Source organism: Macrotis lagotis, chromosome 1 (assembly GCF_037893015.1).
Source record: "Macrotis lagotis isolate mMagLag1 chromosome 1, bilby.v1.9.chrom.fasta, whole genome shotgun sequence".
NCBI lineage: Eukaryota > Metazoa > Chordata > Mammalia > Peramelemorphia > Peramelidae > Macrotis > Macrotis lagotis.
Window position 1 is genome coordinate 920,268,615 of NC_133658.1, and position 17,642 is coordinate 920,286,256.

Here is a 17,642-nt window from a genome sequence, read left to right on the forward strand (position 1 = left end):
TGTAATGTAATCATAGATTGACTAATTTGGCTTATTTTCAGAGATCAGACACAAGATGAAGGAATCATTGAAGACACTGTTTCTGTCTTCCTCATCCTCATTTAACTTTAGTAATTAACCAAAGTGGAGATCATGGGCAAGGACTGAATTGTGAAATAGAAACAACTATTGCTCTGGTAAAACTGGAAAAAGGGTCAACATAAGAATCCAAGAATGATTCAATTCACATATGGGTAAATTCAAGCCTTGAGAATTTGAATGGCTGTGGCAGAGCATAGACTTCTCCAAAATAGTCTTTTTTTCCTCAATCCAAATCTTTCCACTCTACTCATTATTTCCTCTGCAGCTTCAATGTGTGTCCTTCACTTTATCAAGAGCCTGTGAGTTTAGGTGCTTCTTAGTGAAACAGAGACCCAGCAGTTCCTTGAGGTGCTCATGGTCCTGCCTTGCTTCTCCCTTCTTCCTCACAGGAATTAAGACATTTAGTTTAAGTGATATCCTCCTTTTGTAGGTAACAAGAGGAGAGAGAGACTAAATGACTTATTCAAGATCAATTCACTGAATTTACAAACTTCTGACTTAGTTCAACTTTCTCAAGTTGATTTAACAGTGTTACAAAGAAAGTCCTTTAGTCTCTCTCATTGGGAAGTCAAACGCAATAAAGAAACTAAGCAAGGAGTTTGTAAGAATCTTAACCTTCTTTTGGCTAGAAAAGAACATATTGCAAAATCACGTGTGTGTCTAATACAGAAACAAAAAAAAAAAAAGCTTCATACCATTCTTAGGAGGCAGGACCCCCTTCCAGGCCCCTTCGGTTCATTCTTTTATGACATACAATCTTCCTTTTCTTCCCATTTCATACAATCTCTTCATGTGACCCCTCCCTTGTCATGCAAACCATGGTCAGTTAATGAGGCTCTAACTTTATTTAGGGTGTGTCAATTACTATGTATGAGATTCATTAAGCATGTATATCTGATTTCTAAATTAATCCTTATCCTATATAAGATTGATGAGATTTGATTCTAACCCTTGAAGAGAAAAACAGAATCTAAAAAGGGTACTGCCTTTATTCTGATGGGTCGACCACCCCCTCCCCTTATACTCCTGCTTCTATAACTTTTGCTATAACTCTTGCTGATGTGGAAAGAATTAAATCATGTTGAAACATAATATTTGTTAGTTCTTATAGCTAAACTCTAAAAAAGTCCTATTTTCTAGTCTTCAAGACAAAGAAACTCTTCAAACTGAATTCAAGCATATAGGCAAAGTTCAGCTGTGAGGGAGCCTGGGTTCTAAAGAAGGGACAAGATATTTCTAAAATTAATATTTTACAGTAATGTCCCAGAGCCAATGAGAAAAATGCTGAAAAATTTAAGTATAGACAATGTCTGTGTTGCCCCTAAGTCAATCAGTCAATTAATAAACTTTTATTAAATGCCTACTAAGTGGTAGGAAAGATTCAAAGGTGAAAAAGGAGACAAAATAACAAATGTGCCCTGGAGTTAAAAATCTAATGATTGGTTGGTTTTTGATCTTTGTTATTGAAGAAGACTAAACTGACATCACTATGATTGAGACAAATTACAGTGTGTCTGATGGGCTGATCAGAAAAATATGAGTTCAGAATCCACTACCACAAGTTGGGCAAAAATAGTCCAGTGAAAATTTGGGTTGGATACTCTATATTTACTTATGTCATGTTTCCCTTGAGCTGCTTCAATTCTGTTTTCCTCAAAAAGCACAACATCATCATTGATGAGGGCATGACTTGCTGGGTAGTCTTCTGCTGGTTCTCTCATGTAAATGCATTTTATACAAAGCAAGGGATATGCATTATGAATAGAGAACAATTAACAGAGGAAAGAAACTGGGATTAAGAGGGTTTGGAGAAAGAATTCCTGTAGAAGCTTACATATGAGTTGGGAATTGAAGGAATCCAGAGAGTTCAGTAGTCAGAAAAGAGAAGGGAGAGCTTTGAAGGATAGATAGGAGAGGATAGTAAGACAAAAAAAAAAGAAATACTATGCATCTGTCAAAGGATAATATTAACTATAGGTTTTAAAACTATTCCCGGTTAAATTTTTATTGTTTCTTACCTATTTTAAGAAATGGAATATGTCATCCCTATAGTTTGCCTTCCTGTATTAAAACTCAAAAAAATACTTATTTTCCTCAGTCAAAATATCCTCATATAAGGATGGTTCTCGTTAATATCAAATTATCTTATGATCTTGGCAGAAGTTTAATCATGGATGGCATGACCTATCCTTTATGCCAATTGCTGTCAGTATAGAACTATTTCACAGGTAAGGGCAATGCCTTCCTGCAATGGGCACAGTACTTGTGTCCCTAGATCCAATGCTATGCACCTTAAGAAAGGAGTTGGATCTCTGCTAATTTAGTAGGGTTCACAGACCCTTCCAGGCTGACCTAGGTGGATGGAGCTCCCCCCAAAAATACAGACACTGAATCCATTTGAAGGTAGAGCCAGGAGGAGGAAAACAGATAAACATGATACCTAACTTGGTCAGAAGTAGGTAGAATTTGAGAATGTGAGACCTTGACCCTCCCTCCTCTTGCCTGAGATAAAGATCTTGCTTCCATTCTTTTGATGGGTTTCAGAAAAGTCTCATAGCCTGGCCAGTTGCTTGATTCTCCCTTCATTTATTCACATATCCTTCCTTCATATGTAATCAATGAAAAAGAAGCAGGATTCAAGTTTCTGCAGGCAAGTGATGGAGAATGAAATAACCCTGGTCACCCAGGAGAATTCCAGACCTCCAGGTAAGCCATGGATGCTGCCCAAGGCATTTGTTGTATTCTGCTTTAGAGATGAGCCAAAAAGCAATGACTTGTCTTTACATGCTTTCTTTTGCTGTCTCTATCTCTGCTCTATGACTGTCTGATTCTCTTTCTGTGGTTGTTTTTCTACCTCTGCTTCTCAATTTCTCTATGTCTTTGCAAGTCTTAGAATCTATCTCTGGGTGTCTGTCTCTGCCTCTCTGTCTTTATTTCTGTATTTATTCGTCTTTCTATTTACATCTTTCCCATCTCTCTTTTTGTCACTTTCACTGTCTTTCTTCTCTCAGTTACCTTCCCTGTTCTTCCCTCCTTTCAGCTCCTTCTCAGGCTAGTCTCATCCTATTTATAAGAATAGTTGTACAGACAAGATTTTTAGGATTTCAGTCAAGGTTTCTAACTTGGTTGTGTACAAATCCTTTTTCTGGTATTTTCTTGTTGTCAATTCCCCACATGATCCACCTTGGATTGGTATATTCATTGACAAGTAAAGATTGCCCTATATTCTTTGTTCTGTTTCTTCCCATTGCAGTCTTCTTTCTCACAAGACTTTTCAGCTTTGATCAATGGACTTCTTTTGTTTCCTTTGTTATTATTTTATTAAACTACAAGTGATTGCTTTTGTAATACTGTGTATGTTCCTTTATTCATTTAAGCATGTGATTCTGAGAAGGGGTCCATGGTCTTCCCCAGATTAGCAGTCATATGGGTTCATGAGACACAAACATCAATGTTCTCTTACTCAGGAGCAGAGTAAATACTTTCTTTTCTGAGTTCAACTTTACCATTGTGTGAAGAAGAAAGACCAGAAACAGGCCTTCTTGGTAGATTTGGTCTTGGGAAAGGGGAAGCAGATTCCACAACTGGACCACATCTGGGGCTTGTTACTTAAAGTCCCATGGTTCATTGTACCTTTCACTAAATGAATATGGAGGTAACTTAGAGCTTTAAGTATTCAGTCTTTGTAATCTTGAGAAGACCCTGAAACATTACTGTCTGGCAGCTACATGTTTGTAATTTTGAATTGGTAAGAGATCTGCTGTGTAAAGGTGAACTTCTCATCCCCAGAGATTAATGACTGTCATTTTAAATTGAAGAGATTGAAAGAAATGATTCATCAAGTTGTACCCTTCTCTGACATTCTATCATTAATCTATTTACTTGTGATGCCATTAGTACCTCTTTGTCAATGCTAGATGCACAAATCAGCAGTGGTCTCAAGAGAGAAGAACTTGTTTTTGTGGGTCCAGAGCCAGGTTAAATTCCAAAAAACAAAGCTTATATTAAACATTTCTGGTCAGGTTCATTGGAGCCCCCAAGGACTTGGGCAACAGGGACAATCACTCCAGAAAGAATGTACAGGAGCAGTTAAACGACTTTATAGTATTCCAAGTTGGTCTTTCAGCACATCCACTGTCTTTGGGACAATTATGAGGACTGAGAAAGGCATCCTAAGGGTCTGATGAACACCGTCAAATGTACAGGTGAGAGAACATCAGAAACATGTGTTAAAATAAAGGGTCTTTGTAGGAATTACTAAGCAAAAACTTTCCTATTGATGACTGAAACGCCAGTGATGCTGTTCTAAAATAATTGAAAATAATAATGGAAACTTACTTTTCATAGCACTTTCCAATATACAGAGAAATTTTCTATCTATGATTTCTTGGTATAGGAGTCCACATGTTTATACCTATTTTATAAAGGAGGAAATGAAAGGATAAAGAAAATAAGTGAGCAAATCTAATAAATCAATCATTAGTAAGTGGTAGATATGGGACAAAATTCCAGTTGTGAACTTTGTGATTTTTATTTCAAACCATGCTTCACCATCACATGATGGAATTTAAATTAGGGGTAAAAAGATAAACTAGTGTCAATGGAAGAAAACAATGCAACACAGAAATCTGTGGAATATCCTTCTTAAATGAAGAACATTTCTTCTATCAGGAATAAGATATACATGATCTTCATTAAAAACAAGAAGGAAATTCTTTCATCTGGAAGTCCTTTCTCTCGACCAGGAGTCACAATTGTTTGAGAAAGAGACTTGGAAGTCATATATCACACACATATGGAACTATGTGGGAGGATAATACAGAAGGCAACTCCATATGCAACAACTGGATTTCACGTTATTTAACTAGGTTGATATCAATTATGTCCTAAATTAGATGACAGAGAGAATTTCAAAAGTGTATATTTCTGCTTTCCCAGAAATGTATAGTAGCTAAAGAACTGGATATAGGAGACAGATATCACAATAATCATTGTACAATAGGAAATAGAAGTAAGGTCAGGGCAATCTTAGCTATCATCTGATATCTCCTGCCCCTAGCATTGAACCTGTGCACTCCCTTCATCTCAATAGACTTCATCTGTAAGTATAAGGAAATTAAATTATCTTTGACATTGTTCCCAACTATAGACTGAAAAAGTGGGATGGACCTTGAGTTGGTAAAATAGCTATTGAGTTTCTTCAGGGCAACAGATAGCTATGATTACTCTTATGTAAGGAAAACTGAGGATTAAATTGTCTAATTCCAGTCAGTGACTCTGATCTACATGAGACAAGGGGTAGCTGACATGAGGAGATGGTGATAATGTTGCAGGGTAACTGCTATATATATGTGGTGAGATCACAGGGTTCATGGAGCATAGGAGAATTTCCTGAGGTGCTTGTGGAAGTTAGCCACGTACTGAAATTGACTTTTTATTCTGAGATCACATGTCCTCATTCTCAGTTGAAACAACTAGATTGGTTGGATCAATCCAAATGGCATCTTCATGGTGCAACATGACTGGATTAGGTTCATTTCTTCTTTTCCTAGACATATTCAGCCAAAATGTTTTATTTGCTTTTCTTTGATAAGCAGAGTTTGGGTTTTTCTTGGCAAAGATACTGGAGTCCTCTGAATTTCCCTCTTCAGTTCATTATACAGGTAAAGAAACTGAGACAAACATGATGAAGTGACTTGCCCAGGGTCACACAGATAGTGTTGGGGGCCAGATTTGAACTTAATTCATGATTATTTCTGACTCAGGCTCAATGTACTCTGCCCTGTGGCACTAGAGTCTGAATGATAAAACTAATTGGGTTTCAGCATTATGTATAACAAAATCTTATTCAGACAGAAAACAAGTGAATCTAAGATCAGTGGGATGAGTATTTAGGGTAGAATCACAGAAACCATCTGATTTTCAAGCTTAGGACCGAGGGTTTCAGTGAGGGAGCGCCTTCCCATAGATTCATAGAACAGAAATCGTAGAGACAGTACCTGAACTCAGATTCTTTTGACATTTTATCTGAAGTAATGATGCTATTAGTTGTCATTTTATGTTTTATTGTTAAGACCTGTTCATTCCTAATTGTGGAAAGTTCACCCCACCATTACAGATTAGCAATTCCTTCATGATCCTATCTTTGGAGAACTTTTGAGAGACACTGAGAGGTTTTAACTTATCCATTTTCATTCAGTTAGTCAGAGGCAGGCAAATCTTGAACCCTGACCCCAATGCTAGCCCCTATCCAGTGATTAGAACTGATTTTAAATTAAAAAGAAGATTTCATTGATATTTTTTGCTTTTCTCTTGCTATAATCCTATAGATTCTACTGTCTTTCCAATGAGTCATTCCTAAAGACAGAGTACTAAAACAAAATAAAAAAGAATGTTTCCTAAGACTTCTCACCATGAACATCTTAATTGTCATAAGAAATAACATTCTATAAATGTTGATTGGAAAAGTGGTAGCTAGGTGTCACAGTGGATGAATAGAGAGTCAGACCTGGAGTTGAGAAGACCTGAGTTCAAAACTAGTCTCAGAAACTTAAAATGTGAATCTGAACAAGTCACTTGATTCATTGTTGTCTAGGTTTTCTTATCTACATCTAGAACTCACAAAAGAAAATCAACTTCAATATTATTGTCAAGAAAAGTCTGAATGGAATAACAGATGGCAGAAACACCTGAACAACAAACACTTAGGATGATGCTTTGTAATGTTGCTAGGCAATCTCCTCTGCCTTCCCCCAGGTTCAAGTCCTCCTTTTGACTTACTGAGATATTGTATCATGACCAGCTGATACTTGGCTAACGTCAAGAGCTCACAAATAATTTGGAAGATTTATTTGAGGATACCATTTGTGATTATTAGGATTACTAGTCTTTTCATGAAATGTTGTGTTACTATTTTAAATTACTGAAGCAATGCAGGCATTTCTTCAACAGGTAGAAAGAAATATTCACCCTCATATATTCTGAATTGATAACATTAAAGATTTCCAGAGAATGAAAGAGACTGGCAATGGAAACAAAGTGTAGATTTTGATTTGTTGGGAATTTGAAACTTTCAAGAGAGGAAGAGGGAAATATCAAATACTTTTAAAGATGTTTGCCAATTGAAAAATATATCATTGTCAGGTAACATAAATAAAATATTGAATGAAATTAAAATTTGAATAAAATAAAATTTTAAAATCGTATATTAAATAAACCCCTTTAAAATAATGTAAAATTGCAATGTCATATTTAAAGCCCTAAACATCATGCCTATTATCAGAGAGAGCAATATTTAAATTTTGTTGTTGTTCAGTCACATTTTTACTTGGATCAGACTCCTCTTGGCCTTATTTGAGGTTCTTTAGGTTAACTACTATTATTGATATTAATTTTACTCTTTGTTGTTCACTCATTTCAGATACTATGTGAGCCCATTTGTGGTTTCCTTGGCAAAGATACAGAATGAATTGCAATTTCCTTAGTCAGTTCACATTATAGGTAAGAAACTGAGATAAACTAACTTAAAAGACATGCCCAGGGTCATTCCACATTCCTTAGTTCATTCTTTATTTAATTTGTGCTCCCCAATGTCCTTGAATTAAAAATGACAATTTTCATGATGAGAGACATGACTCAAATTGAGTGTAGGAGACCCACATATCAATCTAGATCTTCTGGCTATAAGATTTGTAGTCTTGGGAATTTCCTTTCAGAATATTTTCACATAGAAGAATTAATTAGAACCCAGATAGTCAGCCTTAGCTACTTTGTTCCAAAGACAATGCTGCTCTTCACTGACATTCTCTTTCCCTTTATTCAAATCAGAATCATTGCAATGAGTGAATAAATTGAATTTTCAACAATCTAAAAAAAATCTGTTTAATTTAAGAAAACTAGCAAACAGAATTCATTTCCCCATTTCTTTATTTGGTAAACATATCTTTTTATTGAGTTGTCTTTTACAGTTTCTCATGTACAGCATGGTTTTAATAGAAATCTTTCATTGTTTGATTCTCTTTTAAAAGGATCTGAGATAAAAATCATGTATATTTGAGTATCAATGTGTTTCATCTACTCTGAGTCCCAGAATCTTACATTTAGATCTGGATAATATATTGTCATCAGGAAGTATTTTTCAGAAATGGATATCAGAAATAACAAGAGATTTCATGAGTATGAGAGGCAGTGCCATGGAATGAATAAAACTGGCTCCAGAGAAAACCTGAGCTTTAATCCTACTCTGTTACCTGATAATCATATGACACCTGGCAAGTTACTTAACCTCTATCTGCTCTGGACTGTGATTAAGAACCTAAGGTAAAGCAAAATTCTGATCTGCCTTAGTGGATGGATTGTCCTCTCCTTTGAGTTCATTTTACTAAAGCAATTAAAAACTCAATCCTTATGAATGTGTAAATGTGTATATTCATGTGTTTGTGTGTGTGTGTGTGTGTGTGTGTGTGTGTGTGTGTGTGTGTGCGTGTGTGAACATTGGGAGTTTGGGAGGTTGATTTCATTGACTGCCTACACACTCATACGTCTGCTTTAGACCCAGCTCCCTCCCAACCTCCCTAAGACATAACAGGAAAACTTCTCTGTCACTAGTCCAATCTGAACACGCCAGTTGATCTAATTGTTCTTGCCCTTGATAGCTCATGTCAATAAATTGCCCCATGATTACAACAACCATCGAAGTCAGTTTTCAGTCCAAGTCTCCCATCACATCCATGCACATACTGCCTTCCTTATTCAAATGTAAACTCCTAGAGGCTAACAATATTTCTTTTTGACATTTGTAACCCTGGTGTATTGTCTACACTTAAGCCTTTAAAAAGTAATTTCACATACACACACATATATGAATGAATGCTTATTCACCTTAGTTCACAGGACAGGGAACTGGCAAACCATTCTAGTATCTTTGTCAGGAAAACCAAGTGTATGGTTCACAGCATCATAAAGATGATGACACAATTGAATGAGTGAACAACTGTGTAGATGTGTATACATAAAACTCAAATACATGTTTTTTTCTGAGTTTATCTGCAAAGACTTTTATTTCATTTTCCCTCCCCATGCCTTGGGATTTGGATTGTCTACAAAGCTCTGGGTAATGAATTCCCTCTTCAATTGTGGATCAGGATCTACTCTCTAACTTTGAAGCTTAGATGTGCACCCAGCCAGAATGTGTCAACAGGAGGAAATGGAAGGTCTTCTCAACTCTCTCTCTCTCTGTAGTTCCAATATCCATGGTTGCCATTCAAGGTTCTTTGGTATTTTTTTCAAGTGTTATTGTTATCGTGGTTAGTTCAAAGGGGAATCGGGAAGAATTAAGGGCAGTCTTTTTCCTCTTCAGAATATATAGTAGATCTGCCATGGAGGGAAAGTCAAAATACATAAATCTATCTCAAATATTTCAAGTATTTGTATATGGGGGGATGACTCTAATATGGGCTCAATTTTAAAATGGAACAAATCAATGCAAAATAGAGCTGGCATAGAAGTACCCATGGGATAGATGAGATCTCTAGGCTTAAAAGTATGAGAAGCATAATCAGAACGTCATTCAGAGAAAAAGGGAGGTATTTCACTGCCTGAACAAAAAGCAAGGGGACATTTCCCTATAGAGAGCCACATAATAAAGAGTAGGTAATTCTGATAAGAAGGATTAGTTATGTGTCAAGTACCTATGTCTGAAAACCACTTCCAGGTTCTGAATCATGCTCTCTGGGAGGGTCACAGTATGATCTGACTGCTGATTGGTTTTACCCAGTGGTGTTAATATCTGTTGTTTCATGTTCAGCTCCATCCATACTATTGCATTAGTATCTTGGAAAGCCAGGCCTTCTGGCTCCATTTTGGAATGAGCAGTTTCCAAAGTTCTCTAGGTAGGAAGATCTCCAGCTGACAATTGGTTCTTTGTATCCCATGAACCACATAACCACATAACCATATATTGGGAAAGATTATTTGTTTGATCTGTAGACATTTTTTTCTCTATGTGAAATTTCCTTGGATTTGGCATAGATTTAAGGCTTCATGACATGAGCAGAAGTCATCTTGGGAGTGCTTGAGCCCTTTTGACTTGGGGATTTTCATTCTAGTGAAATCTCTTCTGAACCTTGTGTGAGGTTCTCTTAGGGATTTGTAGCTAGTCAGGGACTGAAGCAGGGCCACAGAATGTCCTGAGTTGGCTGGTGCTGGAGGAGCCACCTCTGAAAATGGAGCTCAAGGAGCTTTCTGATATGGTGTGGAAAGAACAAAAGCTCCTTAGTGAGGACAGAAACATTCATTTTGGACCAAGGAGTAATAAGGACCTGTTCTGTCTCACCAAGTTCATGATCAAGGGGGTTCTGGGACAGTGGAGGCATTTGTGTTAGTGAGGACAGACCCAATAGCACCTGGAACTGTCTTTGTAGTAGATGCCACGCTAAGGTTTCATATTCATCTACAGAGAGAAATGGGACTCTAATTTGAATCTCTTCAGGGGCTTTGATAAAGCTCCTGATTGAAGTAGATGAAAAACATGTGGTAGAATGTGGTGGATAGTTCATTGAAAAAGGGAGTATTATTCAGAGAGGAGAGATTTTGGTGGTGGTGGGTGAGGAGGTGGAATCATGCCTTTTAAAGGAGGATACCTGAGATTCACTGTCCAGAGAGGGAAGACCCCAGAAAAATTGTAGACATCTAGTCTTGACTCCACTTGTCCTGCCTTTCAGGAGACAGAAGTTTTTCAGGACTGGGATTGAAGGAGAAGGCAGGTCCATATTTATGAGTTTCAGGGACTCTTCAGAAGTTCTCTTTAATTCTCTTTTGTTCCCAATTCAGCAGAGAGAAACTCAGAGCACAAGAATGATGGTCCAGGCTGGTCTGCTCCCCCATGGGGAGGGGCTGTAGTTTTCATCTTTGCTGTAGATCTCTTGGAGACCTCCTCTGGAATGAAAGGGTCTATTTGCTTCTCACTGTAGTAATGAATAAAGGATTCTGCCCTGAGTTGTTTGAGTAACTCTTCTACTCTCAGGGAAGCCCCAGCTCTGGGAATGCACTCTCTTTTCAATGTGCATCTCTAGAACCTTCTGGACTTCAGGGCTAAAGAAGGAAAGGGTGCTTGGCATAACTGTGAGGGATTGCCTAATTGAAGGGTATCTGGTCAACTGAAGGAACTTAATATTTAGCAACATGTCTGGTTAATCAGCTTGATAGACAGGTTCCCATCATCAGTTGCATCCTGCTTTATTGCTGGGTTCTTGATTTTCTCTGGTCGGGAAGTAGAGGCCAGATAGCAGGCACTTGGTTTCCCAGGCCATAAATTACTGGTGGAGCAGGCAGGATGCTTACAAACAGTTTCTAAATGCTGCTTTCTTTGGGAACACCGGTTTGACTTCCCTTTGTTCTGAGTCTTTGAGATGCCTTTTGACTTTTCTTTGAAGCTGGAAGCAGTGCCGATTAGCTGTTTTCCTAAATCCATTTCAGAACCTCCACAAGAAGAATGAAGGGGAATTTACAGTTACAAATCCCCTGAATAAATAATGTACACATAGGAGAGAGATGGTGGAGATGAACAGGTCCAGTGTTTTACCTTCTCTGTTCTCTTTTCCCCTGTAGTTATCCAATGTCCTTCTGCATCTGCTGAATTGGTTCCAAAAAGGTCTTCTCTGGCTCTGATGACTTGTTGAGACCTTGTCTTACAATACTGGATCCAATAGGCTTCCTTTCTCTAGGCTTCCTTGGTTTCCAGCTACTGACCACGTGGAAATTCCTGGATAGGGAACCCAAATCTCCCTCCTTCAAGGCACCCTATAGTCCTCTGGCTTCTCTTTTGGGATGTCTCCCACCCGGAAGACTTCTCAGCAAGTCCAAGGTGTTTCTGGTCACCAATGTAACCCTGGAAATTACCCCTTTACTGTGATTCTACTCCCAGAGGATTGAATCACTCTTGGTTCCAAAGCTGGGTTAATCTTCATGAGACATTTCCCCAGCAAAGAACACCAAGAAAGTGGGTTGAAATCAATGCATTTGCATGCACTATTTTCTTGTGTTTTTCCAGGAAAATATCAGGAAAAAAGATTCACATTAATATCCTGAACGAACCCCAAAATTGTTATAAATTACTCCTGAATAGTTAGTCCAGAGTGATCAAAATTGATTTTTGTTAAGATAAAGGTGGGAGAGAGCGGCCCTCAGTCTGGTTTCTTAAAGTCATTGCAGCTCTGATATTCCAGAAACTCCTCTCCAGCTCGCTCCCCCCAACATAATTTTTTAATTAACAAAAGATTTTAGATAATTGGAAACTACCACCACTAATCAGTACCTATGCCTTTCTCTAATTATGCATTTTAGTAGTTTTAAAACTCCAAACCTGACTGAGGTTTCCAGGACAAGTTAAGCCATGGATGCTTTATATAGGTAGACATTCATTCATTCTGAATTCTCTCTATAGCCCACAAGATCATATGCATATAGATATATAGATATACATACACAGAAGCATCAGTTGCAATTACTACAGAGGATAATTTAGAATTTACTAATGAACATAAATACATAAAATATATAGTTCTCTATGTATATGCATGTACATATTTCTTTTGTGGGCAAAGAAGTGATAAAGAAGACAGAACTCCTGCAAAATTCTTAGGGATTTTTGTTTTTTTCTCCAATGTCTCTTTTCATCACCTCTTTTATCTTTCAGGAAAATAAATTAAAAAGTTTCTTATGGAGGAATGGAATCAAACCACCACTGGTTTCTTCTTACTGGGCCTCCTTCCCTCAACAAAAACTGGCTTGTTCCTCTTCCTTCTCATTGTCCTCATTTTCCTAACTGCCTTCTTGGGTAACTCAACCATGATTCTTCTCATCTGGATGGACCACTATCTCCACACCCCCATGTACATCCTACTCAGTCAGCTCTCTCTCATGGACCTAATATACATTTGCAGTACAGTTCCCAAGATGACAATCAATTATCTTTCTGGGGACAATTCCATTTCCATGATAGGTTGTGGATTACAAAGTGGCTTTTTCTTGATCATGGCAGCTGCAGAAGGTTTGCTCCTAGCATCTATGGCCTATGATCGTTATGTGGCCATTTGCCACCCCCTTCATTATCCCATTCTTATGAACAAAAGAATGTGCTTTCTGATGATTGCTGGGTCCTGGATCTCTTCATCCATAAATTCCATTTGTCATACAGTATACGCACTTAGTATGCCTTTTTGTAAGTCCAGAGTCATCAACCACTTCTTTTGTGATGTCCCTGCCATGGTGCCTCTAGCCTGTATGGATACCTGGGCCTATGAATACACAGTCCTCTTTAGTACAAACATATTTCTTTCAGTTCCTTTCATTGGCATTATGGCTTCTTATGGCCGGGTTCTCTATGCTGTCCATCATATGCACTCATCACAAGGGAGAAAGAAAGCCTTCACTACCTGTTCTTCCCACCTGACTGTGGTCACCTTCTACTATGCACCATTTGTATATACATATCTGCGGCCTCCATCACTGCGCTCCCCAGAAGAAGATAAGAAATTGGCTGTCTTCTATACTATCCTCACCCCTATGCTTAACCCCATCATCTACAGCCTGAGAAATAAGGAAGTGTTGGGGGCCCTGCAGAGAGTCTTTGGACGATTCCAGAAACAATGTCTGGGCACATAAACTGACAAAAATAGATGCAGAAGCAGTCTTAGCTATTACATACCAGAGGTCCTTTCCTTGACAGATCAGTACAAATACTATTTTAATCCATTCTATTCTGCGTAAATATTATCTCAAATTTTAGTTTTTTTCAATCAATATATATTTACTTTTTTCTCTGTGTCTCTCACATGTTCCCCTTGGAAACAAATAAACTAATGTGCCAATCATTGCAGCACTTGGAAATATCAATCAAAAAATATCTCAATATTGGCCATCTCCAAAATTGTGTGTCACATCACTATTCTTTTAGAAAGGTAAAATTCTTTATTTAGATTTCTCCCAAATTTTGGTTGGTCTTTCTGATGATCTGCATTCCTGATTGTTTCAAATTGTTTGTACTAGCCATGCTATTGTCATTTTGGAAATTGTTCTGGTATTTTACTTTTCTTCCTTCACATCAGTGTACACAAGCCTTCCCCACTTTCGATGAAACTGTCTCCTCTGTTTTTAAAGGACAACTATCACTTCTTCTCCATTTTATGGGACCCCGAAATAGTTTCCACATTTTGTGCCCGCAAGAAATCAGCCATAAGTGATTTTTTACTTACTTGTGTTTTTCTTCTTTCTTGTATGTCTTTTTGGTTAGAGGTCCTATAATCAAAGAATATGTCATTTAGTAACTTTGTCAATGTAATTCCAAATTTCTGTGGAAAATAATGGTCCAATTTCATACCTATACCAAGGGTATATTAATGGGATTAATTCTTTCTAATAAGCCCCATTATATTTTTCATGTTCCTATTTTGTAATATATATATATATATATATATATATATATATATATATATATGCTACATATAATTTTGATTTCTTTAAATGACATTTCTCTAGTTATTGGTGATTTTGAAGATTCTTTTTCTCATATATCTCTTGATAACCTGAAATTTTTTCCCTTAAGAAATCTGTCATCTTAAAAATTTGACAACAAATCGAGAAATACATTTTAGTATATTCTCTTTATTTGTAAGCCAGGGGCTGCCAAATAGTCCCAAATGAACATTCAGTGAACTGTGACTCGTTCGAGCAGAGATCACATTCTTTTATTCAGTTACATAAAGATCACTTATATTAAAGTAGGTTTGGGATTTTTCTATAGCAGAGGACGAGTGAAGGTGAAAGATGAGCTACATTTGGCATAATCATCTGTTGACTTACAAAAGGGAGTTTCCAATTCCAGATCAATGAGAAAAATAAAAAAATTAGAAAACATGCTCTAGAAAGTATCATTTTAGATAGCATCTGGTCTGCTTCGAAGCTGTGATTAGGAAGAATATTCTATGAATACATTGACTCAAGGAATATTACCTTTTCTCTATTCATAGCTCCCATCAACTATTTTTAGACTCAACAGTTTTATTTCATCAGTTATAATGTAATCATAGATTGACTAATTTGGTCTATTTTCAGAAATCAGACACAAGATGAAGGAAACATTAAAGACAATGCCTCTGTCTTCCTCATCCTCATGACTTGGGTTCATTCTTTTGTGACTTACAATCTTCCTTTTCTTCCCATTTCATACAATCTCTTCATGTGACCCCTCCCTTATCATGCAACCCATGATCAATTAATGATGCTCTAACTTAATTTGGGGTGTGCCAATTACTGTGTATGAGATTCATTAAGCATGTATATCTGATTCCTAAATCCATCCTTATCCTATATAAGATTGATGAGATTTGATTCTAAACTTTGAAGAGAAAAACAGAATCTCAAAAGGGTACTGCCTTTATTCTGATGGGTCGACCAGCCCTCTCCCCTTATACTCCTGCTTGAATACCTTTTGCCATAACTCTTGCTGATGTGGAAAAAATTAAATCATGTGGAAACATTATAATATTTGTTGCTTCTTATAGCTAAACTCTAAAAATGTCCTATTTTCTAGTCTTGAAGACAAGGAAACTCTTCAAAATGAATTCAAGCGTATAGTCAAAGTTCAGCTGTGAGGGAACCTGGGTTCCAAAGAAGGGTTCCAAAGATTTTTCTAAAATTAATATTTTACAGTACTGTCCCAGAGCCAATGAGAAAAATGCTGAAATATTTAAGTATAGACAATGTCTTTGTTACCTTTAAATCAATCAGTCACTTAATAAATTTTTGTTAAATGCCTACTATGTGGTGGGAAAGGTACAAAGATGAAAAAGGAGGAAAAAATAACAAATGTGCCCTGGAGTTAAAAATCTAATGATTGGTTGGTTTTTGACGTTTGTAATTGAAGAAGACTAAACTGGCATCACTATAATTGAGACAAATTACAGTGTGTCTGATGGGCTGATCAGAAAAATATGAGTTCAGAATCTACTACCACAAGTAGGGCAAAAATAGTCTAGTGAAAATTTGGGTTGGGTACTCTATATTTACTTATGTCATGTTTCCCTTGAGCTGCTTCAATTTTGTTTTCCTCATAAAGCACAACATCATCATTGATGAGGGCATGAACTCCTGGGTAGTATTCTGCTTGTTCTCTCATGTAAATACATTTAGACAAAACAAGGGATATGCATTATAAATAGAGAACAATTAAGAGAGGAAAGAATCTGGCATTAAGAGGGTTTGGAGAGAGAATTCCTGTAGAAGGTTACATAAGAGTTGGGAATTGAAGGAATCCAGAGAGTTAAGTAGTCAGAAAAGAGAAGGGAGAGCTTTGATGGATAGAAGTAGGTAGAATTGGAGGATGTGAGTCCTTTACCCTCCCACCTCTTGCCTGAGATAATAATCTTGCTTCCATTCTTTTGATGGGTCTCAGAAAAAACTAAGAGCCTGGCCAGTTGCTTGATTCTCCCTTCATTTATTCATATGTCCTTCTTTTATATCTAACCAATGAAAAAGAAGCAGGATTCAAGGTTCTGCAGGCAAGTGATGGAGAAAGAAATAACCCTAGTCACCCAGGAGAATTCCAGACCTCCAGGTAAGCCATGGATTCTGCCCCAGGCATTTGTTGTATTCTGTTCTAGAGATGAGCCGAAAAGCAATGACTTGTCTTTACATGCTTTCTGTTCTTTTCCTGTCTCTATCTCTGCTCTACGACTGTCTGATTCTCTTTCTGTGGTTGTTTTTCTACCTCTGCTTCTCAATTTCTCTATGTCTTTGCAAGTCTTAGAATATTTCTTTGTGTATCTTTCTCTGCCCCTCTGTCTTTATTTCTGTATTTCTTTGTCTTTCTATTATTCATCTTTCTTATGTTTTTTTGTCACTGTCACTGTCACTGTCTTTCTTCTTTCATTTACTTTCCCTCTTCTTCCCTCCTTTCAGCTCCTTCTCATGCTAGTCTCATCCTCTTTATAAGAATAGTTGTACACCTCAGATTTTTAGGATTTCAGTCAAGGATTCTAATTTGATTGTGCATGAGTCGTTTTTGTGACATTTGCTTGTTGTCAATTCCCCACATGATCCACCTTGGATTGGTATATTCATTGACAAGTAAAGATTGCCTTATATTCTTTATTCTGTTTGTTCCCATTGCAGTCTTCTTTCTCACAAGAGTTTTAAGCTTTGACCAATGAACTTTTGTTTTATTTGTTATTATTTAATTACACTATAAGTGATACCTTTTGGAATACTGTGTATGCTCCCTTATTCATTTAAGGAAGTGCTTCTGAGAAGGGGTCCATGGTCTTCCCCAGATTAGCAGTTATATGTGTTTATGAGACACAAACATAAATGTTCCCTTACTCAGGAGCAGTGTAACGACATTCTTTGCTGAGTTCAAATTTACCATTGTGTGAAGAAGAAAGACAAGAAACAGGCCTACTTGGTAGATTTGGTCTTGGGAAAGGGGAAGCAGATTCCACAACCAGACCACATCTGGGGCTTGTTACTTAAAGTCCCATGGATCATTGTACCTTTCATTAAATGAA

At 37.2% G+C, this 17,642-nt stretch overlaps 1 protein-coding gene across 1 annotated transcript; it reads left to right on the plus strand.

Annotated features, from left to right (window-relative positions):
- The first annotated feature begins 12,798 nt into the window (after nt 1–12,798).
- On the plus strand, nt 12,799–13,743 carry LOC141509300 (olfactory receptor 2L3-like). The gene has a single exon (XM_074218735.1). The coding sequence runs from the start codon at nt 12,799–12,801 to the stop codon at nt 13,741–13,743; it is 945 nt and encodes a 314-aa protein (XP_074074836.1).
- The last annotated feature ends 3,899 nt before the right edge of the window (nt 13,744–17,642 follow it).

Excerpts from the sequence above, each read along its gene's own strand:
- LOC141509300 (XM_074218735.1), top strand. The coding sequence starts at position 12,799 with ATGGAGGAATGGAATCAAACCACCACTGGTTTCTTCTTACTGGGCCTC.